The sequence below is a fragment of the Silurus aristotelis genome, assembly GCF_946808225.1.
Source record: "Silurus aristotelis genome assembly, chromosome: 21".
Lineage (NCBI taxonomy): Eukaryota > Metazoa > Chordata > Actinopteri > Siluriformes > Siluridae > Silurus > Silurus aristotelis.
The window spans coordinates 4,301,877-4,325,130 of record NC_139594.1 but is presented as its reverse complement, the minus strand read 5'-3'; the positions used below and the strand labels follow the sequence as shown (position 1 = coordinate 4,325,130).

The following is a 23,254-nucleotide window of genomic DNA, read 5'->3' as shown; positions in this document are numbered from 1 at the left end:
TTTGTCCGTGTTGTGTATAACGCGCTTTGAGTTCCAGCAAAAATTTATTATTTTGATTATTAAATACTCATATAGAGATCATTAAACATTTGGAAACACCTTGACTTGTGCATGTTCCTGATGTTTCTATGAAACAAAGAATTGAACAGTGAATGAAAAGAAGAAAGTTCAGTGACACTTGTGTCTCAAACAGAAGAACTTGTGTGAGAGGGAGAACAGGAGAGAAGATGAGATCAGACTGAAAGCTTAATGGTTTGGGGTTGTTTTGTAGCAGGGGAGGTTGGAGACTTATTCCAGGAAGTGAAAGGAACCAACATGGCAACCATGCCATACTTCAACACCATGCAATTCCGTCTGGACTGCAAACCGACTTCACCGTTCAACAAGACGATGAGCCGAAGCGTACGTCTGAGTTCTGTAAGTGGTCTGGAGTGATAGCTATCAGGAAACGTTCTGCCCAGTCACTGCACCTAAATCCTACTGAACTGCTCTGGGATGAACAAGAAAATCTCCAACTAGTAAAGAACAACAAAGTGTCCAGATGCTGAGAGTGTGTGAAGCCGTTCTTTTTCCCATGAAAATAAAGTGAAACATCTGGACATTTATAAATTTGTTTGTTTGTTCAAAGGAAATATTTATTACATGAACGAGTTTATTGCATTGAAACAAAAGGAACATGTACGTGTAAAAGTATAGGCATTTCCAAACTAATACACACACACACACACACACACACACATCATGTATATGGAGTGGAAGAACATCTGGGTAGGTTCAGAGAAACTGTGAGTCAGTAAAGATGCTTCTTCTACTAGGAAAAAAATTGCAGAAGAGACTCGTATTTAATCATGTGATCCACTTTATTTACCTGTGTGTGTGTGTGTGTGTGTGTGTGTGTGTGTGTGTGTGTGTGTGTGTACGTACAAGTCAGTGCACTCTTAGTGCCGGTCTCAAGCCTGGATAAATGTGGAGGGTTGTGTTATGAAAGACATCCAGCGTAAAAACGCGCCAAATCAAATATGCAGATCACGAAAGAAAATTTCATGACGGATCTTTCGAGTTACTAACGACCGCCACAGGTATCGTTAACCAACAGGGTACCAGTGGAAATTGGGCTACTGTTGACCAAAAGATGAGAAAAAGAGGAGGAAGACGTCGACAGAGACGGCAGGGAAAGAAGAAGTGGAGGTTTGGGTGGGCACTTTAAATGTTGGTACTATGACTGGTAAAGGGAGAGAGATAGCTGATATGATGGAGAGGAGAAAGGTAGATATGTTGTGTGTTCAGGAGACCAAGTGGAAAGGAAGTAAGACCAGGAACATTGGAGGTGTTTAAACTGTTCTATCATGGTGTGGATGGAAAGAGAAATGGTGTGAAGGAAGAGTACAGTAAGAGTGTAGTGGAGGTGAAGAGAGTTTCTGATAGGGTGATGATCGTGAAGGTGGAAGATGAAGGGATGATGATGAATGTCATCAGTGCCTATGCTCCACAAGTGAGTTGTGAGATGGAGGAGAAGGAAATATTCTGAAGTGAGTTAAATGGAGTGGTAGAAGGTGTGCCTGGGAATGAAAGATTGGTGATTGGGGCAGATTTAAATTGGCATGTAGGTGAAGGGAACAGAGGTATGGTAGGTATGGTTTTAAGGAGAGGAATGTGGAAGGGCAGATGGTAGTAGATTTTGCTAAAAGGATGGAAATAGCAGTGGAACACTTATTTTAGGTGCACACAGGTGGATTATGTTCTATGCAGGAGATGCAACCTGAATGAGATTGGAGACTGTAAGGTGTTGGCAGGGGACAGTGTAGCTAGACAGCATCGGATGGTGGTCTGTAGGATGGTTTTGGAGGTGAAGAAAAAGAGGAGGAGAGTGAGGACTGAAGGAAGAATAAGATGGTGGAAACTGAAGGAGGAAGAGTGTAGTGTGAGGTTCAGGGAAGAGGTCAGACAGGGGCTCGGTGGTGGTGAAGAGGTGCTGGATGATTGGGAAACTACTGCAGGAGTGATGAGGGAGGCAGCTAGAAAAGTACTTGGTGTGACATCTGGAAATAGAAAGGAAGACAAGGAGACGTGGTGGAATGAGGAAGTGCAGGAGAGCATAAGGAGAAAGAGGTTTGCAAAACAGAATTGGGACAGACAGAGTACAAGGAGATGCGGCAGCAGGTTAAGAGGGATGTGGCGAAAGCCAAGGAAAAGGCATATGAGGAGCTGGAGGAGAAGTTGGACACTAAGAAAGGAGAAAAGGATTTATACTGATTGGCCAGGCAGAGGGATCGAGCTGGGAAGGATGTACTGCAAGTTAGAGCAATAAAGGATGGAGAGGGAAATGTGTTGACTAGTGAGGAGAGTGTGTTGAGAAGGTGGAGGGAGTATTTTGAGCAGCTGATGAATGAGGAAAATCAGAGAGAGAGAAGGTTGGATGATGTGGAGTTGGTGAAGCAGGATGTAGATAGGATTAGTAAGGAGGAAGTGAGAGCAGCGATTAAGAGGATGAAGAGTGGAAAGGCGGTTGGACCAGATGACATACCAGTAGAAGCGTGGAGATGTTTAGGAGAGATGGAGTGGAGTTTTTAACCAGATTGTTTAACAAGATTTTGGAAGGTGAGAAGATGCCTGAGGAATGGAGAAGGAGTGTGCTGGTACCGATCTTTAAGAATAAGGGAGATGTGCAGACCTGCAGTAACTACAGGGGAATTAAGTTGATCAGTCACACCATGAAGTTATGGGAAAGAGTAGTGGAAGCCAGGCTGAGAGAAGAGGTGACCATCTGTGAGCAACAGTATGGTTTTATGCTGAGGTGCAGGCAGGGTGGAGTGGGTGGAGAAGAGTTATAGCAGGAGTGATTTGTGATAGAAGAGTATCTGTGAGAGTGAAAGGGAAAGTTTATAGGACTGTGGTGAGACCTGAGATGTTGTATGGATTAGAGACAGTGGCATTGAGTAAAAGACAGGAGGTGGAGCTGGAGGTAGCAGAGCTGAAGATGTTGAGGTTTTCGTTGGGAGTGATGAGGATGGACAGGATTAGAAATTAGTTTATTAGAGGGACAGCGCAGGTAGGACGTTTGAAGCCCGATTGAGATGGTTAGGACATGTGCAGAGGAGGGACACGTGGTTTATCAGTAGGAGAATGCAGAGGATGGAGCCACTAGGAAGGAGGAAAAGAGGAAGGCCAAGGAGGAGGTTTATGGATGTGGTGAGAGAAAACATGCAGGTAGTTGGTGTGAAAGAGGCAGATGTAGAGGTCAGGGGGGTATGGAGACGGATGATCTGCTGTGGCGCCCCCTAATGGGAGCAGCCGAAAGAAGAAGATTTACCTGTGTGTGTGTGTGTGTGTGTACTAATGTAAGCCTAGGTGGAGGCTGATCACCTGACAGCAAATAAAACACCTCATAAACCGTTCGTTCTCACACACACACACACACACAAGTAAGTAAATAAAGTGGATTAAGTGTTTAAATGCGACCTTCAACATTTTTGTCAAGAACAATCGTACATCTTTACAGCTTCCTGAAACCTACCCGGAAGTTATTTCCTCCTGTTCTGCCTGCTCTCGCTTTCACCTCAATACACTCCTCCACACACACACACACACACACACACACACACACACACACACACACACACACACACACACACACACACACACACACACACACACACACACACTTGTGTATACGTGTGTGCGCGCGCGCGTATATTTTATCTATATATATATATATATATATATATATATATATATATATATATATATATATATATATATATATATATAACCCGACCTCATCATCAGGTCATCACGGAATAAAGTCCACTTACTTTCTCCCACCACCGCCTTCAGTCCACTCGGTGCCATCTCGCCACTTCCGTGTTGTCAAATTTCCACCTCGGTACTTAGCGTTAAATTAAAAGTCCTTAGCATAACTTCCGGTTAAAAAACGGCACGCGATAGAAAATAAAAGTCTATACATCCGGTCAGTAAAATAGTCGGAGAAATATGAGGTGTGAGCTTGACTTAATTTTCTAGTGACATAACAGTTTATCTCTTGATCCCGACGTAAAAAAAAATTTCAGGTTTTTTTTTGTTTTCTTGTAATATAAACATAGTCTCGTGATCAAGACTCGTGATCATCGCAGCATCATGGATAATAGGCATAACCTTTTGCCGTTGAGCACATAGAGAATACTACGTCATGATAATGAAAAAAAAACTTTTGTTATGTCTAGATGACGAGAAAATCAAGTCGTGATCACGAGAATACAAGATAATGCATGGCCTCTTAGGACTTCCATAGTAAAGTGATATTATGATTACTATTATTATTAGTACTGTAGTGGTAACAGTGGAAGGCCATTAGGGTCTGCAAGGACTTATATCAGAATCACTGATTTAGACTTCAATCAATTTTTTCTTCATTTCTTTCTTTCGGCTTCTCCCGTTAGGGGTCGCCACAGCGGATCCTCCGCACGTTTGATTTGGCACGTTTTACGCGGGATACCCTTCCTAACGCAACCCTCCCCAATTTATCCGGGCTTGGGACCGGCACTGAGAGTGGCTGGGGATGGTTCCCTGACCGGGGAACGAACCCGGGTCGCAGCGGTGAGAGCGCTGCATCTTAACCACTAGACCACCAGGGGACCTTAGACTTCAATCAATTATGTCTGTTAATATGCAATAATTATTTCTAATAGTCCGTTCTCTTCATTCCACATCTTGTTCTTTCCACAAATTGTGTACATTTATTTAAAGTTTCCATCAAATCAGATCCAAACAGACACTACAGCATGGCAGAGTATCTGAGCACGGTAACTGATCCAAAACTGAGACACACCTTAAATACATTAGAGACAGAGCTGCACTTCCTCACTGAATGACCAAATACAACCACATTCTTCAACAAAATTGGCCAAATTGTCTCCAATTTTAACGCCCTCTCAGCCCGACAAACTGCCCCACCTACTGGGGGCACAGAGAACTGCACACTCGCAGCCCACTACATACACACCTGCCACCAGGTGAGGGACAGTGTGTGACCATGTCATCTAGTGTATGCACGCACACACACACACACACACACACACACACACACACACACACTTATATACATCTTTTCTTTTCTTCCCTTTTAATTTTAATATTAATATTTCTTTTATAACACTAGTTTTTATATTATTATAGTTATAGTACAGTATATTATAGATTATATACTATATTATATACAGTATTATTATAGTTTATTGTTTTATCTGACTGTAATTTCTGTTGTGTCTGTATGTTCTATGTTTTGGTAATACGTCCAATATTGTATCCAATGTATATATATATATATATATATATATATATATATATATATATATATATATATATATATATATATATATATATATTTGTGTGTATTTAATAGCTGTTTTTTGATTCCATGATGACTAACAGAGGAGAAGAAATGAATTTGGTTGCAGATACCCTCATGAGGACATTTTACAAGACGGACTTTTCAAGCAAAAGCTGGACATCACGAGGAAAAGTCAAAAGTCAAGATTTTTTTTTAATTCCACACCTCATCACAAAACAATTCAGTGATAATCTCACTACCGGTTTCATTGATCTTTCAGAGAAGGGGTAGTTCAGTGGTTGCGGTTTCTTCACTTGTATCAGATGATCATGAGTTTTAATCTCAGCACCACCTATCCTCAATCAGGGTCCCTGAGCGAGACCCTTATAACTGCTTAGTTATACAAATCAGTCATTCTGAATAGAAGTGTCAGCCGATTAATGTAAATGACCCCCAGTCTATGAGTCTCAGTGATTGGAACTGAAATTTAGATCAGATATTTGTAGTCTGAAAGTTGCACTGGATCTCGGGTCATTCTGCAGAATCACACCCACATTGTGTTCATATAGAATTTGATTTATAGACCAACACAATTGCTAAATTCTTGGATGTAGATTTTCCTCCTTATATAACAATAACCTCCTGAAGCTATACGCACTGGATCAATGAAGGAGGACACGAGGAGGAGCGTTGAGAGGAACCTACACTCAGAATGGAATTTTCTTCTGCTATGTTTGTTGAAAGGATGTGCAGATTGTAGATCAGGGCACGAGCACAGTCTTTATTCCAGTTCATTTAGTTAATGTTTCTGAAAAAATGATCAGTGCTGATTACAAATGAACACAGAAAGAAGAAGAAGAAAAATTTTTTTTCGATTATTTTAATAAAAAAAAATAGAAATAAATAACCCGAATACCTGAATGTTCTGATCTACAAAATTCAGATTTTGCGGATTCAGCAGAGATGAAGAGAATTCATATTTACTCTGTACATTTCCTGCCTTTCTTTGGAGTTTACTTTGTGTCTCACAAAATACACACCGTGTATATCAGCATGTTTACTCCTCAGCACAGTCTCTCTCTCTCTCTCTCTCTCTCTCTCTCTCTCTCAGATCAGTGACATCATCTCTTTTTCCTATCATGATTGGTCTTTCTCCTCCATGGCCAGCTGTTTCAGTATCTTCTGCTCCCTCCGGACTCTCATGCGCTCCTTAAACTCCTCCAACTCTTTCCTCTGATTTGGAAGGAAGGAAAAACAGTGTTATAAAGTCTCAGCAGAAATCTGATATGCACAGAGTTCACTTACAGGTAAAAAGTAAAGAGAAAGGAAGAGAGAGAGGAAGAGACATGCAGAGAGACGGAGAAGGCAGAAAAAGTTGCAAAGAGACAAAAAGAGAGACATACGGAGAGCGAAAAGGTGAGACACAGAGAGAGGGTCACAGAAAGAGAGAGAGAGAGATAGAGAGAGAGAGAGAGAGAGAGAGAGAGAGGACAGAGATAAACAAAGAAAGAAACAGATGGAGAGAGTACACTAGAAAAAATGGACAGAGAGAGAGAGAGAGAGAGAGAGACAGAGGCAAACAAGTAAAAATATAGATAGAGAGCAGAAGAGCAAGAGATAAACAGAGATAAAGAAAGAGACAGAGAGAAACAGACAGATAAAGACAGAAAGATAAAAGGACCGACAGAAACAGAAAGAGAGAAAGAGCTGCTTTTACATGTGATGATGATGATGATGATCATCATCCAAAACCCACCTGCATTTTCTCATCTGGTGGGAAAATCTCTCTCTGAGGAAAAGAGAGAAAATGGTGTCAATGCAGCTGCAGCAAGTTTCTAACAGAGTCTTCATCAGGATTTACTGATACTCACTTTTCTCTTCACTATGTACTCCTCGAAGTACTCCGCCTGGTTAGAGATCCAGAACATCGTCACCGGGAAGGAGAGATACACCATCATCTGGAGGAGCACAGTCAAGTCAACACACAGTGTACTAGTGTACTAAACAGTGTGCACACACACACACACACCACACCCCTATACTAACTAGTACACACACACACACACACACACACACACACACACACACACCCCACTACTAAACTACCATACTAACTAGCACACACACCCCATACTAACTAGTACACACACCACACTAATTAACTACCATACTAACTAGTACACACACACACGACACTACTAAACTACTATACTAACTAGTACACACACACATCCCCCCACACAGTGCTGTACTATACTACTATACTACCGTACTAAACAGAAAACACACAGAGACTATACTATACTATACAGTGCTGTACTATACTGTTATACTACCCTACTAAACAGTACACACACCACATCCCCCACACACTGCTGAACTATACTTTTATACTACCCTACTAAACAGTACACACACCACATCCCCCACACACTGCTGAACTATACTTTTATACTACCCTACTAAACAGTACACACACCACATCCCCCACACTGCTGAACTATACTTTTATACTACCCTACTAAACAGTACACACACCACATCCCCATACTAACTAGTACACACACCACACTACTAAACTACCATAGTAACTAGTACACACACCACATTCCCCACACAGTGCTGTACTATACTACCATACTAACTAGTACACACAGCATATCCCCCACACACTGCTGTACTATACTTCTATACTACCCTACTAAACAGTATACACACCACACACACCCCCACACTGCTGTACTATACTTCTATACTACCCTACTAAACAGTACACAGACCACACACACACACCCCCCACACTGTTGTACTATACTTCTATACTACCCTACTAAACAGTACACACACCACACACACACACCCCACACTGCTGTACTATACTTCTATACTACCCTACTAAACAGTACACACACCCCCCACACACACAGCTGAACTATACTTTTATACTACCCTACTAAACAGTAAACACACCACACTACTAAACTACCATACTAACTAGTACACACACCACATCCCCCACACACTGCTGTACTATACTAGGATACTAGCGTAACGTTGCTAGGTAACACCAGCTCGTGCCCTATTTGAACGTATAAGCGGTGATGTTTGCTAGCTAGAGCGACTAGCATTACCGTATATTTCTCAACAGTTTATATGTATATTACTTATGTAAGAATGAAATGTGTTATATCTTTCAAATTAACTCTCACCCGAAATATTTCGATTTTTACTCCCATCTTTTCGGCGCCGTCAAAAAATAAAACTGAGGGTCACCCCAAATACACTGCATGCACAACTTCCGGATTTTGTTTCCCCTTTAAAGTAAAAGCTCAAATAGCCGACTGTTGAGCAATTTTCAAAAAAACATTTTAAAATGCATAACATTATGATTTATATTATTTATATAAATTTCATATTTTTTTTGTACACAATTGTTTGCGCTTATTTCCTTCACACGTTCCCCTTTTTTTTTGGAAGAAAATTCGAGAACCAGGATACATTTCCGGGATATTTCAAAAAGTCCCGCCTTCTATCGTGCGATTGGATGAGATTTACATTTGTGTAGAACCTGTCCAATTGGAAGCCGGTTTGGTCGGCGTGAGCTACCGCGATGACCAATAAATGCGCAGAGACCTGTCTTACTGTCTTATTGATTTTTTTCCTTCGTTTTAATTAATTATTTGTTTGTTTATACTATATACCTTCTACTTAGTTTTTTTTTGTTTCGTTACTTGTGGATAGTTAATTGTATAATCAAATCTTTTGTACCTGAATCTTGTAAGTTGTATTGTTGTTCTTTCAAAATAAAAATAAAAAGTTACACAAACACACCCTTTTAATAATCACACAAAAAAAAAGAAGAAGAAGAATATATTTAAAAAATTGCAACATGCAACACCATGGTGTTGAGGTATTCAGGAAACATGTCCTGTTCAGAAGAAAAGATTTGACCAATAAACCTCCCAGGTTTCCAGTTTCCATTTTACTTACATAATCAACTTCAACTTCTATAAACAGCTGCCAAATTCCAAACTTTCCAGACTTGTGCAAAATTTCATCATTAAATGTGAGGAACTCCTCTGAGGGTTCTGAGGAAATTGTTCTCAAACATCGCTCATATTATTATGCATCTGACTGATATTTTTTCAGATACACACTGAATCATCTCCACAACACTGATACTTACAGGTCTACCGTCTACCTCATATCACTTATCTCACCCCCACACGACATCAAGATCCTTCTGATCCTTAACCGCTGCTCTACTGGTCCCACATTTTTGAGGGTACAAGGAAGACATGCTTCAAGAGACTTCGTTCTGGCACTTTCACCTGAGGACCGAACAGCAGTCTAGCAGTCTTCAAACACCACCTAAAGACCTTCCTTTTCCAGAAATACTTATAAAAGCACTACTATACATCCTAACAATGTTTTCTTCAGCATTTTTAACAATGGTCATTGTCCCAAAACAGCTTCAGGGCATATTATAAAATATATGTTAGTGCCTATATACAATTATACCTAATGAACGAGTCAGTGGCAACAGTGACAAAGGAAAAACTCCCTGAGATGGCATGAGGCAGAAACCTTGAGAGGAACCGGACTCAAAAGGGAACATCATCCTCATCTGAGTGGCACCGAATGTCCATTCATTACAGTTCCATCGCTGTTGAGGTGTTCTGTTTAAACGCATTTTAATACCGATTAATATTAATTACAGTCCAAATCCATCCAAAACAGTTCTTGAGTTGCTCAGTTACTTCATATATCTTTAAACTGTTCCTGTGGAACCATCCTTAATGTGACAAAATGATTTCCTTTGAATATCAAAAAGATGTTCCACCATATTGGAGATTTGTGTGAGATTCATTCTGCCAGATATGGCAGGAGATCTTTCCTCCAACCCATGTAAAGCAGATCTTCATGGAGCTGAAGCTTTGTGCACAAGAGCATAGTCATGTTGGAGAAGGTTTGGGTCTCTAAATCAAGCAAAGGAAAAATTCCATGCTGCTGCATCCAAAGACGTCCTGTACAACTGTGCGCCTCCAACCTTGTGGAAACAATTTGGGGAGGAACCACATATGGCTGGAAAATTCAAGTGTCCCAGAACCACTGTTCATATAGAGTATCTATCTAACTTCAAGAGAAAAAGAGAGTGAAAAAAGAGAGAAAGGGTATCTTGTGAAGGAACGATTGTCTAGATAAAAATAATCAGTGTTGGCAGATCATAAGGGCCTTGCTTAAGAGCCCAACAGTGGCAGTTTGGTGGTGCTGGGATTTAAATTCATGTCCTCCAGCTCAGAAGATGCATTACCTCATTATTGTACTGACAAGGTCTTTGTAATCGATACCACGCTGAGCTCTGTATCCTGCTCAGTACTGATGCACCGTCATTGCCATATCGTCTCATCGCACAGTATCATTTTTTTATATAACAATTTTGTTATATCTAGTGATAATGTACATTGTCGTATGTCGCACCTTGGTCCTGGAGGAACCATGTTTTCTTTCTGCATGTTGTTGAAATGATGATAGAAAAACTTCATGCTTCATGAGAGTAACCAAGCTGTGTGTTGGATCACATCACATCAAGTGTTGAGCATTATTTTTTCCATTTTTCCTACAGTTCAATAAGCTTTTAGAAGAAACACACACGGGCCTGGATAATCACGCTGAAGCTCTCGCATGCATTACTGATTCTTTTTGGGTTTTGGCTTTGTAAAAAGCCTCCTGGCGCGAGTTCTAACGCAAACTTTTGAAACACTTCAGGTTTTGGAAACTTTCCTTTTGATTCAACTACAGTGCAGCCATCTGACATACAGTTCCTGTAATAAATATGTGGAGACACTGAGTCTTTTATGGTTTTTTGAAAGCAACGTGTATGTTCCATTTGTTTCCATGGTAATTTAACAGAATGAGGATTTACCGGGGCTTGAACCCCCGACCTTCCATTCAGTAACACAGAGCCCTAACCACTGAGCTACCATTTCTTGTGATCCAGTTCTAGATTTCACTCCAGAAGACAGTTTGCGCTCTAAACAACGTTTACAAAGCTCGGATGTATGCTTCGTGAAAGGAAGGTGAAAGAAACCAACATGGCAACCATTCCATGCTTCAACACCATGCAATTCCGTCTGGACTGCAGCTCATCTGAACAGTCTTCTCCATATAACAAGACGATGAGACGGAAGTCCAGACGGAATTGCATGGTGTTAAAGTATGAAATGGTTTGCCATGTTGGTTCCTTTCAATTTCAGGAATAAGTCTCTGACCTTCCCTGATCCGAAACAACCCCAAACCATTAAGCTTCCACTTCACGTACGACTGTGGGGGGTGAAGAAGTCTGAGGTCATATTCTCTCGTGTTCTCCATCTCACATGCTACATTTGGACTCCACAGAACCTCCTTCCAGTCGTTCACTGTCTAATTCTTGTTTTTTTGCCATTCACAGAGTTTGTTGCATAGAAACAGAAGGAACATGCACATGTGTCAAAACCCATAAAAGCTGAGGTGAGTGTGGAACAGACAAAACAGAAAGAGACCACACCAAAGAAAACAGGACGAGACCCCTTTTTTTTTTGTTTCCTTTTAATTTTCTATAAAAGAGATGAGTTTATATCATGATTATAACAGAATCATTAACCTCGATAGCTCACTCACATACCAAACAGTAATCGAGGGAAATGTTGAACACAACAAAATAAAACAAAATAAAACAAACAAAAAAAAAAAACCAAAAAGAAAATACCTGAATAAAGCAAACTCTCTGGTTGAGATGCAGGTCAGCACATTCTCCGGTGAAACCATGGCACATTAATGTCTGACTGTTACTGAAGAAAAAACAACAAAAAAAAAAAAAACAACACAAAACAGAATACATTTGAAGGCTTGAAGGAAGGAAGTGTTTCTTCTTTTACCTTTAACAAACTGATAAAGAAAAAAAAAAAAGGAAAGAATCGTGTATATTTATGTGGACTTCGTCAAAAGGGGTGGAAGAGGGGAAAACAAAAACAAACAAACAAAAAAAAAAGCGATAGCAAAGCAACTCGTTCATGTGAAGTGTTTATGAACGCTCCGGAGAGGAGCACGATTTCCGACCGTGCCACATACTGAAGACCGACACGCTCTCTTTCACACACACACACACACACACACACACACACACACACACACACACACACACACACACACACACACACACACACACACACACACACACACACACACGTATCCCCAGCTATACATACACACAAGTATGCGGCAGCTCAAGAGACGTCCTCGTAAAACAATGAGAAAAGAAGAAACTCTCTGGGTGAAAAGAAGTCCAGCTAAAACTAGATTTAAACCTGGATATTTGTAAATGGGTAGAATATAAAATGTTGACCTTTCTTTTTTTTTTTTGTCTTTTTTTTGTCTTTTTTATGCTTTGTACACAGGCTTTGCATCCCTCCCACACTAAACTGCAAGTTCTTCCTCCTGAAAAAAACAAAAACATTTGCTCCCCCACCCCACCCACACGTCAGTCCCTCCCCGAGAGTAGGATATATGCCAACTAGAATCGCAATACAATACAGGCACTGGAGAAAACACCATAGGAGAAAACTCGAGAGAACCTGCTTTAAAGTGTGCCCCCTAATCCCCCCCACCCCTCTGAAAAATACCCCCCCCCCAAACCTGACTCAAATAACATAATTAGAACTCACATCCACTATAATTGAACAAGAACAATGATATAAAATCAGAACTGTTGCAATTTTTTTTTTACTTTTTTCTTTTTTTTTCTTTTCCCCTAAATCTCTCATTAATCAGTCATGTTTAAGAACACCCCACCCCCATTTACAGTCCCCTCTCTGGTTGCTTATCATGAAACGGGAAAAAGATATAACCAAAAACATATAGACCGCGAGAGAGAAAGTCAGAGAGAGAGAGAGAGAGAGAGAGAGAGAGAGAGAGAGAGAGAGAGTGAGAGAGTGAGAGAGAGAGAGAAAGAAACATGCAAGAAATGTCCGAGTGCTCGAGAGGTGACTTCAGAGGAGTCTCGGAGGATTCAGAGTCAGCCGGCTGCTCACACACACTCGAGCTGTACTACCGTGAACCACTTTTCCAGACGCTTTCGGGGGGCTTCTTTCTAGAATGTATAATACACGAAAAGTAATGTTGCACTGTACGCTTTCGAAAAAAAATAAAAATAAAAATTCCACAAAAAAGTGTAATCTCAAACAGCTTCTCTGATGCATTAAAGTATAACTTAACCTTTTTTTTTGTCTTCAATTGGCAGAATAATGCATATATTAGGTATAATCTACTAACAAGGCTACCTAAACTTTCACATCTGCTGTGGAGGACAAGAAAATAGAAATATTTATATATTAAAAAAAAAAAAAAAAAAAAAAAGAGACAATAAAAAATAATAATAATTAAAAAAAAAAAATCTCAGGGACTCCATTGTTTGGCATAGACTTTAGAAGAAAGGGTTAAGTGTTTGTTGGTAAGAAGGTTTAATTATTAAAAAAAAAAAAAAAAAAAAAAAGTTTTTTTTTTTTTTTTTACAGTAGATCCTAATGCAAAAAACAAAGAAAAGAAAGTGATAACACGTGTGTATTATTGACGTTGTTCAAACCCCTGGTCGGTGAATGTATGGTGTGTACGGTGATGTTGGCGTGTACCTCCTCCACCTCCTCCTCAGCTGAGATATCACGTTATGATCATGAGTTGTTAGCATAAATCGCTTTCTTGTGTTTTTTTAAAACAAAAAAAAAAAACCAACAAAAAAAAACCAACAAAAAAAAAGTGAAAGGAGGGAGAAAAAAAACGCAATACTGCCTATGACAGGTAAATCAGTACATGGTACATCAGTACTGGTGTCATTTAGATATACTTCCACTGATATCAAGGTCCAAAGCATTGCTCCCATTCGTGCGAAAGAGTGCCCCCTAGTGGAAATGTCCTCTCTGTCCGTTCCTGCTACTTATATGGGTTTTAGATCCAGGAATAATGCCAGAGAGGCAACGGGTCCCAGCTCAAAGGGTCCCTCTTTAAAGGTTTCTTTTTATTTCCCCCCTGCTAAGGCTACAGGGGGCGTCCTTGTCAAGGCCTCAGCTCACCCAGTGCCATCTCTGCCTCTGCGGCGCATTTCTCATGCTCTCAGTTGGGGTCTTTTTCAAGAAGAAAAAAAGAAAAAAAAAATTTTAAATTTTTTTTTTTTTTTTTTTTTTTATTCCCTTACTGCTTCATCGGTCCATTTTTCTCTATGAGGAGGAATCCATTATTTTGTTTGGGTTGTGTTTTCGTTTTTAAGTTTATTCATTTTGCAGTCTCTTGTGCCTCCTCGTGCATCTCAAAACAAGTTCTCCTCGAAGATCGCCATTAGATCGCTTTGGAAATTCATGTCGATGGTTGCTGCCATCTGTAGGACAGAGAGAGAAAGAAGTTAAGCGCAGAATGACTAATCTTTAACGCTTATTTTAAAAATAAATGCAACACTGCAATCATGTTTAGTCCTTGTTTAGGAGATCTTGTTGAGGAAATATCACTAGCACTTGCTCACTTTACATCCCCTGTGCAAACTGTATAGTTAAAGTCTTTATTAATTTATTACTAATTATTTATTACTAGTTTTTTTTCTTCTTCATATTTTCTATAGCATCAGCACACCATGACAGATTTCTTGTACATGCAACCTTTGATCCTTAAGCAATAAAGAGGATGCTGATATTTTTGTAATGTTTTTAAATCTAAAAACATTGAAAAAAAATCTGTATCCGTGTGACCAGGCCGTGGGACGGGACCAGGCCGGGCCGGACGGGACCAGGCCGTGGGACGGGACCAGGCCATGGGACGGGACCAGGCCGGGCCGGACGTTCATGCAGAAGCATTAATCTGCGGTAAAAGGTACTAGGATGAACTCACCGCCTCTCTCCTCCTCCTCTCTTGCTCGCGGCGGCGTGCAATCTCTCGATCGGCGGCGTTCTGGTTGGAGGCCGGAGACTGAGGCGGAGCCTGTGGCGGCTGCGTGGCGGACGGTGTCTGGGGCTGTTGGTTCGGCGTATGGGAGGGGGTCTGGTGCTGCTGTTGCGGTGGAGGAGCCTGAGCCTGCTGATGCTCCGAGCGCCTCCTCTGCTCCTCGTGGGGTCTTCGAGCAACCTCCATCGAATCTTCATCATCACGCCCCCTTAAGACGGAAGGAGAATCATACACATCAAAACACATCCGTCAATGTACATGTAACTGCCCTAAGCTTGCTTTCATACCCAAAAACTGATACACTAATTAGATAAAAAAAAAACAACAAAAAAACCCACAGTGCTCCTGAGAAATCTGCAGAACGTCGGTCTCACCTGTGTTTCTCCTGCTCTCTGCGCAGCCGGTCTTTCTCAGCCTGCTCCGCCTGAGCCTTCAGAGCTTTCTCCCTCTCCTCCTTCTCCCGGGCCGCACGGCGGAACTGCTCAAAGCTGTCGCTGCTCGATTTCACCGCGGACGACGGCGTCGATGTGGACCTCTGCGCCAGGCTGGCCCACGAGCCCATGTTCTTCAGCTTCACATCCTGAAGAACAAAGAACGACAATAAAGATACACCACTGGATACAGAATGTCGGCATTGTGTATATATAAAAAAATATTCTGAACGATTAAAGTTGTCCCTGCCACCCACCTGTACCTTTTTAGGCGCCACAGGAGTCTTGGGCTCCTGTTTGAACTTGTCCTTCTCCGGCATGGTGGGGGGTGGACCGCTCTGGTCTGAGGAGCGGATCACGGGGCGAGACGTGTCCAGAGGCTTCATGTCAGGCCCTGAGACGGAGATGCAGACGTTGTCAAAAGGTCTTTTCTACCATCAACCCCAGATATCAATTAAAATCTTACAAATAGCAGGTAGAAAAGACACAACTACAATTTCCTGCCTTAATATGATTCTTTTTAGGATTGTGTAGACATAATAATACGATTCCCACGATTTCAGACTGGTTGCTGCATGCGAAATGTGAACGATGGCTTCATAAACCTCCCAAACAATCAAATGTGGAATCTTATGAATTCATGAATAGAAAATTCTGAACCGTGAAGATCTTTTTACAGATTTAAGACTCACTCTGCTGCCCATGACCTTGCATTTGTGTTTTGCTCTCAGGCTGTTTGTGTGGTTCTTGTCGTATGGGAGGGCTGAAGGACTCGCTCCTCATGATTGGCGAAGGTGGCTGCTTCTCCTCCTTCAGCAGGCTGAGTGCTGGTGGCCCTCGCTGCGGCTCCTGTGGAGAGGAACAACGCAGAAGAAGAGTTACACCGGGTGAATTTAAAGAAGTAGGACGACGGTGTGAATGGAGCAACACTCACTTTTTTGGGCTGGATGTTTTGTGGAGGAGACTGATGGACTACAGGAGGATACTGAGAAATCTGAGGGGAATGCATCATCAGAGGAGACGGGTTCTCTCTCAGGTGGCCTGCCCAAAACAGAACGTGTTCAAGGTGAGCCGTTAGGATCAAACACTGATCAAGACGTGAGAAACATTGTATTGATTATAACATTAATTGAAGAGGTGGAACTGTACACGTATTCGTACACCCCTGATGAATTGCAATATAAATCTGTGTTGTTAATTCGGACCTGTGCTGTAGGGATCAGGCTTGTGTTGACGTGGAGAAGGATGCTGCTGCTGCTGCTGCTGCTGCTGAATGATTTGCTGTTGAGCTTTATTCGGGGTCATGGCCACCTTGTGCTGCGCCGGCTGCGTCTGCGTGGTCTGCACTGGACCTTGTGAGAAGGCCAGCTGTTGCTGTTGGCTCTGCGACTGCTGCATGTGCCTGGGTGTGTGCGTGGGCATCTGCGGTGAGGGCTGGTGCGCTGGAGCAGCCTGGGGCTGAGTCTGAACAGGCATTTGAGTCGGCACAGGCAGCTGTGACTGCACCTGCACAGTCTGCAACAGGGAAGTCTGGCTAGGAGGCTGCGCCTGACGGCTCTGGAGGGACTGCATTAGTGGGACCTGCTGCTGCTGTCGACCCTGCTGCAGGTGGTGCTGCAGGAACAGGACCTGGTTGATGGGCATGGTGGGCACGGGTTCCTCGTCGTCCTCCAGCAGCAGCTGAGGAGGCTGTGAGGAGAGCAGGCCCTGCGGGGTGAGCGTAGGAGGGGACAGAGGCCTTTGGCGGATGGGCTGAGGGGGGTGCAAGAGGTGTGGAGGGAGGTGATGCTGGGGTTGAGGAGGCTGCTGGGGCTGGAGCTGCAGGGGCTGCTGGGGAGTCGTGGGCTGAGGGGGTTTAGAGGGGAGCGGCGCCGCTCTATTGCTGGGACGAGAAGGCTGCTGAGGCATAGCGCTGTGCAGTGCTGCGAAGGAACACGAGAAAGAGAAAAAATTACATTTGATTATTTTAGCCACACTTTAGCCAACAGTATAGCATTCGGATCCTATAAGAGCTCATACAGTTTCTAGACATTTTTCATTTCAAAATACTTTTCCAGACTCAAAAATGCTGAATTTCCTAAAGATGGTCTGAGACCATATTTAACATCTAAAACAACGATTTTAAATTCCAACTGTAGCATGCGTTACGTCTCTGATGTACGTCAGAATCTCTAATGTTTTCCATGTGTTTAATCGCACTTGCTGTTTTGTCACGTCAACTGCTACCTCGAAACGCAACAACCAATCACAGCGGCTGAGAGTCTGCTCCTAACTCCGCTAAAAAAACCTTCAGGTCTTGTCTACACTGACACATTTTCGTTTGGAAGTGCAGATTTTTCTCTCCGTTTTGGTCTTTTGTCCACAGTGAATTGGGATTTTCATTCAACGAGGTCTTTTCTGCAACATTTCAAAGAGCCGGAATGTAAATAAACGCCGGGTGGAAATAAAGCAGGTTGAAGCGTTTTTTACGTTTTGCTCATGCGCAGTACAAGGACCCAAAAGTTTTCAGACGTTTCGGTGTGAACGAGGAACATTTTATATTTTAGAAATCCAAAGAGAAAGATGGCATGGAGATATAAATATCTTTCTCTATATTTCTCTATTCCAGACCTGGAAATCACTCAAATCAATTCCATACTTTTCCAAAATGCGTAGGAACCCTGATTTCTGCACCAACAAACAAGTCATTTTGGAAAAGTTCAATACAGTCGGACGTTTTTTTGACCGAAAAATTTGCGTTAAATGACGGCGAACCGTTTTTTATAAGTAGGTTGGAATTGAATAATTAAGTACTCAGTCCTAATCCACATTTCATTCAGTGAATTGACTAATTACTGCAAAAAAAAAATAAAATTAAATAACAAAATTAAATAAATAAATAAAAAAATTGTATCAGGTGCACTGTGTTTAGTAAAATATTTGGATGCTGGAATGTACCTGGGGGTTGAAGGATGGGGTGCTGGTTTAAGAACGGGTGCGTGTCAGGTGACTCGGGGCCACTTGCTGTGTGAGCGTTGAGGTGAGGAGGGGCAGGAGAGGACGAGTCGTTGGCATGGTGAGGCATGGGCATGAGGGACTGTCCGAAGTGGGGCAAAGAGTCAAACGTGTTCTCAAGTAGCTGGGATGATTCCAGAGCCGTGACTGGAGGAGCCATGTATGCTGCGGGAGACGGATGCTGCTGCTGCTGCTGCTGCTGCGGCGGCGGCTGTGGCTGAGTTTGTTGCTGCTGTTTTATATGAACAGTTGGCTGTAAGACTGGAGCCTGCACCTGGAGGGGTATCTGAACTATACCTGGAGCTATGACCGGGTGGTGGCCTTTCTTCCCCTCTTTGGCAGAGTGACCTCTCTTCTTCATTTTAGAGGCTATTCCTGAGTTGAACAGAAGATAAATGTTTGGTTGTAAAACAAAAAACCAAGCAACAAGGCCACTGCTGAGTGGAGGGGTTAGGAAACTACACCATCTTTACCTGACTCGGAGTCTTCGCTGTCAGACGAACTTGACTCACTGCTGCTGCCCGAGTCTGAAGACGAGCCTTTCGGCTTGGCGCTCATCGTCTCCATGGTCTTCTCTGTAATTGTGTGGAGGGAACATGAATGTGCTCCGTCAATAATATAAACAATCATCGTTACTGCGAGTTCTGACAAAAAAAAAAACGGGAAAAAAAATATATATATTTCTTCCGGTTATTACACTGCGGAACTACTGCTTGACAACGACTTACGTTTGACACTGCATTAAAATTATTAACCCACATTTGGAGCATTTAACGATCTGAATTGGACAGAAAGCCGGCTTTTCTTTTCCTTTCTAAACACGTATTCGGAGACGAACGCTTGAATTTGAGCAAACCCGAGCATGAGGCACATTAACGAGAGGAGTAAACAAACACATATGCCACCAAACAGATGGTGAAATCGTCTGAACGAGATGCTCGACGTTCACTACGGGCGACCATCTTTCTTAGAAACATGACGAAATGTTGTATTTTTCATGTTTTTACGCGTTAAATACTGCAGCTTTTTTCAATTAAATAACTTTATCGGTTATCTGTTCATATGTTTATTTGTTTATCCTTTATTCAACTTGGGGCAGCAGTAACTTACAACAGACACAGGATAGAACACGAAATTCTTTATACACTGCACAAAAAAAGTATTGGCCGAATGTATTTGGACACACGACTTGCCACGTGCGGTTCCTCTCCATACCGTCAGAGGAACAGGACTGTATATGATGTCTATGGATACGGCATCAAATTAATTTTCCCTCCACTTGAACTCAAAAACCCAAACCTGCTCCAGCATGACGGAGCCCCTGTGCTCAAAACCAGCTCCATTAAGATGTGCTTTAACATGGGTTGGAGGGGAAGATCTGCTTTCTGCTCCAACCCTTTTGAACACATTTAGGATGAATTGGAACCTCAACCCAGGCCACCTCTCCTTCATCCTTACACGACTCTACTAAGACCCTTGTGGCTGAATGAATCTCGCACAAATCTCCACAAAATCTGGAACAACTTCCCAGAAGAGTGGAGGTAATTCCAACAGCAAATGGAGACTAATGGAGACTAAAGGTGGAACTGGATGTTAAATAAAATCTGGTCTACTCAAATACTGAGATGTTACAAAACAGATACCAGACAAACCTGGAGGTTTCTTCTTCTTGCGGAGACAGGAAGAGACGTATCTTTCCAACTCCCGCAGCGTGGAGGGTTTCAGCGTCTCAAAGTCGATCTCGATCTCGTCTGGGTTAGAGTTTTTCAGCGAGGGCTCGCGAGACTGAATGATGTGGACCACGCGACCCAGCTTGTCCCCCGGCAGCTTGTTGATGTCGAGGCTCAGTTGCCTCTTCTCCTCGTAGGACATGGGCTTGCACTTCTCACCAGGAACCAAGCCTGTGGATCCTGGTCCCCCTGCCAGAGCCAGCTCTTCCATGGGGTCAGGGCAGGGTACAGGCTGAAGGATGGGATTGACGACGCCTGGGGCAGGAATGGAGCGGTTGTTCTTAATGCCCTCCTTCTTACTGCAGGACCAGAAAGAAAAAAACCAAAAAGACATGTATTAAAATGTGTGGTGGTTTCTGCTAATAAACTGCATCATCTCAGAGTTTCATATACGTATATGAAGACTCCGGGGACATTAATGTAAATGCTCTCTGGGTCACCTTGGCTTCTTGGTCTTCTTAGGCAGAGGATCCTTGTTGTTCTTGTTCTTGCTTTTCGGCGTCGGGAGAGCAGAAGGAGCCTCGAGGATCTCGTCCAGTCCAGGGATGGCTTTCTTTTTGTGCTTTTCCTTCTTCTTTTCCTTCTTGTCCTTCTCTTTCTTCTTTGGTTTGCTGGCCTGGGGTTGAGACAGTGCTGCCAGCTGCTCGTGGACCGCCTTGAGCTGCATCACAGAAACAGCAAGTACGTCAGAATTCTAATTATACTCCACACCTCGTCTTCAGATACGCGACCAGTCGAGAACCAGACTTATGAAATCGACTGATTCTATTGCAGCTCAAAAATGACAAGGAGATATAAATCTCTTGTTTTTAAGTCAAGGAACTACTTTAAAAATGTTTTTAATAAAAAACAAAGAAACAAAAAATCCACTCCAGTCCGTGACTTGAGTCTAATGTAAGCATCACATGCTACTTAATATATTTATATAAATGCTATTTTTTTTTCAGCAAACTAAATAAATAAATGAAAAAACTCCTGTTATAGCGTCATTTATAATAATGATGAGAAATCACAATTGCGGATTCAGGATTCAGACAGCGTAGAAATCCCTTCCCCATGCATCATTTTTATAAAATGTATGATTTAAAATTTATTTACATAAATAAATAAACCCTCCTCACCTGCTCCTTGAGTTCAGCCAGTCTCTGCGCCCTCTCCTCCTCTGAATCGTCGGTGGAGGATTCCGACTCGGACGAGGAGTCGCTGGAGCTGTCGGAGGACGAGGGAGCGGCGATGGGCGGCTGGGGTTTCACGGGGGCAGCGGGGTGCAGCACTGGGTGCAGCACGGGGGCAGGCGCAGGGGTAAAGACCTCCTCTGCCTCGTCTGGCATTTTAGCAAAGCGCATCTCGAACACATCCTGTAGAGCGAGAAGTAGCTGTTAATGACCTGAGAATAGTGGCGGGTGAAGTTTGTGCGTTTTAGCACACGCTCCTGCGTACCTGCAGCTTGCGCGCCATCACCACGACCTCGTGGTCTGGAGGGTTGTACTTGTAGCAGTTGGAGAACATTAACCGCACGTCAGCTGCAAACTCCTGCGCGTCTCTGTACTGTCTGGAGTCCAATTTGTCCTAGCAAAAAATAAACAAAAAAATGACCATAGTCAAAAAACCACACTGATGTTGGTTCTGAAGCTACATAGTGGCTTCCCTTTGAGCCCATTATATAATGAGTGTTAAGTTATTTTCTCCCACTTCACTAAAAAAATATTCTAATCCCCCACCCCAAACCATGAATTCCGAAATTCCAATTTTTTCACCTTGATGGTGGCGAGGTCCATGGGGTGTTTGATGATGTCATGGTAGTCATGCAGTCCCAGACTCTCCACATCCACCGGTTTGTAGAAAGGCCACGCGTAAGCGGTGTGCTTCTTAGCAAGCATCTCCTTCACGATGCCGGAGCAGTAGCGCAGCTGTTCCAGCACTTTGGGGCTGCAGGGGCCGGCTGGCACGCTGAAGCCGAGGTGGTGCTGGGAATCCGGCGCTTCTTTCTTGGGCTGTTTAGACGGCCGCACGCTCTCTCGCCGAGGGAGGGTCTTCCCCGACTTGGATTCTGCGGGAGAGGACTCGCTCAGCTGGTCGTTGGCGGTGGGAGTCGTCGTGTCTGCTTTCCTCTTCTGGCTTTTTCTCTGCTGTTTTGTGGCAAAAGGAGACAAACAACTTGAATAAAGGGGGTAATAAATGTCTTTTAACATAAACACTGGAAATTCAATATAAAACCATCTCGACTTTGTGTAGGGGTGGTAAAATTCACCAATTTGCATCGGCACAAAAGAATGATGTAATGCATCGATATAAGAAAGTGTTTTCAAACATATTTGCATCGGAAAATCCCGATTTATTTGGGTTTTTCCCGGGTCACAATCTTCAAGCCAAAAAACTGAGCCCCATAACATTAGACCAATGAAATTGCAGAACGGCTTCAGGTGAACCAATGAAACTCTTTATATTAAATCAGATGCGCTCCCACTGAATCGGGCCGCACCACATCATAAATATGGATGATGTTCCTCTGACGTTTGACCTGCCGCTCACTCGGACTGTCTACAGGAAATGAGAATCATTCGTCACGCTGAAAACAACCGGGCATGAAAACACACTTCACCTGTGTTCTGAGCTGCCCTGCATCGGGAGAAAAGATGAAAGAGAAAGCACGACGATGCCAAAAGATAAACTATATCTATATAGAGAAATAGTTGTAAAAGGAAGGAGGAAGATGGTGAACAATGACTTTCTTGGTCGGCTACTGTTTAGATACAAGCCGTGTAACAGACACTGTCTTTCATTAAAGCCGTGTGAAGTTCATTAGTTTC

The 23,254-nt window shown here is 42.6% G+C and overlaps 3 protein-coding genes across 15 annotated transcripts in view; all 3 read right to left on the bottom strand.

The window, feature by feature from the left end:
- The window catches only part of stxbp2 (syntaxin binding protein 2), a 16,155-nt gene extending 11,269 nt beyond the window's left edge, over nt 1–4,886 (bottom strand). The window contains exons 1-2 of the mRNA XM_083524477.1: nt 4,732–4,886; nt 3,813–4,416 (exon numbers count right to left, since the gene is read on the bottom strand). Of these exons, the coding sequence (XP_083380603.1) occupies nt 3,813–3,849 (37 nt within the window). The 5' untranslated portion in view covers nt 3,850–4,416; nt 4,732–4,886. The remainder of the gene's footprint in view (nt 1–3,812; nt 4,417–4,731) is intronic.
- Nucleotides 4,887–5,526: 640 nt separating this feature from the next.
- Nucleotides 5,527–8,692, bottom strand: pet100 (PET100 cytochrome c oxidase chaperone). Its single transcript, XM_083524664.1, has 4 exons — nt 8,536–8,692; nt 7,198–7,284; nt 7,083–7,115; nt 5,527–6,559 (listed from the first exon to the last, which is right to left on the bottom strand). The coding sequence occupies exons 1-4, from the start codon at nt 8,560–8,562 to the stop codon at nt 6,464–6,466; spliced, it is 243 nt and encodes an 80-aa protein (XP_083380790.1). The 5' UTR covers nt 8,563–8,692; the 3' UTR covers nt 5,527–6,463.
- A 4,019-nt stretch (nt 8,693–12,711) lies between these two features.
- The window catches only part of brd4 (bromodomain containing 4), a 52,617-nt gene continuing 42,074 nt past the window's right edge, over nt 12,712–23,254 (bottom strand). For 7 of the 13 annotated variants that reach the window (XM_083524314.1, XM_083524315.1, XM_083524310.1 and 4 more), the window contains 14 exons: nt 22,202–22,573; nt 21,885–22,013; nt 21,566–21,802; nt 20,885–21,105; nt 20,367–20,743; nt 19,188–19,289; nt 18,658–19,089; nt 16,926–17,642; nt 16,655–16,761; nt 16,413–16,569; nt 15,978–16,114; nt 15,664–15,869; nt 15,236–15,497; nt 12,712–14,732 (listed from right to left, as the gene is read on the bottom strand). In XM_083524314.1, coding sequence (XP_083380440.1) covers nt 14,664–14,732; nt 15,236–15,497; nt 15,664–15,869; nt 15,978–16,114; nt 16,413–16,569; nt 16,655–16,761; nt 16,926–17,642; nt 18,658–19,089; nt 19,188–19,289; nt 20,367–20,743; nt 20,885–21,105; nt 21,566–21,802; nt 21,885–22,013; nt 22,202–22,573 — 3,525 coding nt within the window. In that variant the 3' untranslated portion in view covers nt 12,712–14,663. Of the gene's footprint in view, nt 14,733–15,235; nt 15,498–15,663; nt 15,870–15,977; nt 16,115–16,412; nt 16,570–16,650; nt 16,762–16,925; nt 17,643–18,657; nt 19,090–19,187; nt 19,290–20,366; nt 20,744–20,884; nt 21,106–21,565; nt 21,803–21,884; nt 22,014–22,201; nt 22,574–23,254 lie in introns of all 13 variants that reach the window. The other 6 variants (XM_083524306.1, XM_083524307.1, XM_083524313.1 and 3 more) reach the window with 2 other exon arrangements.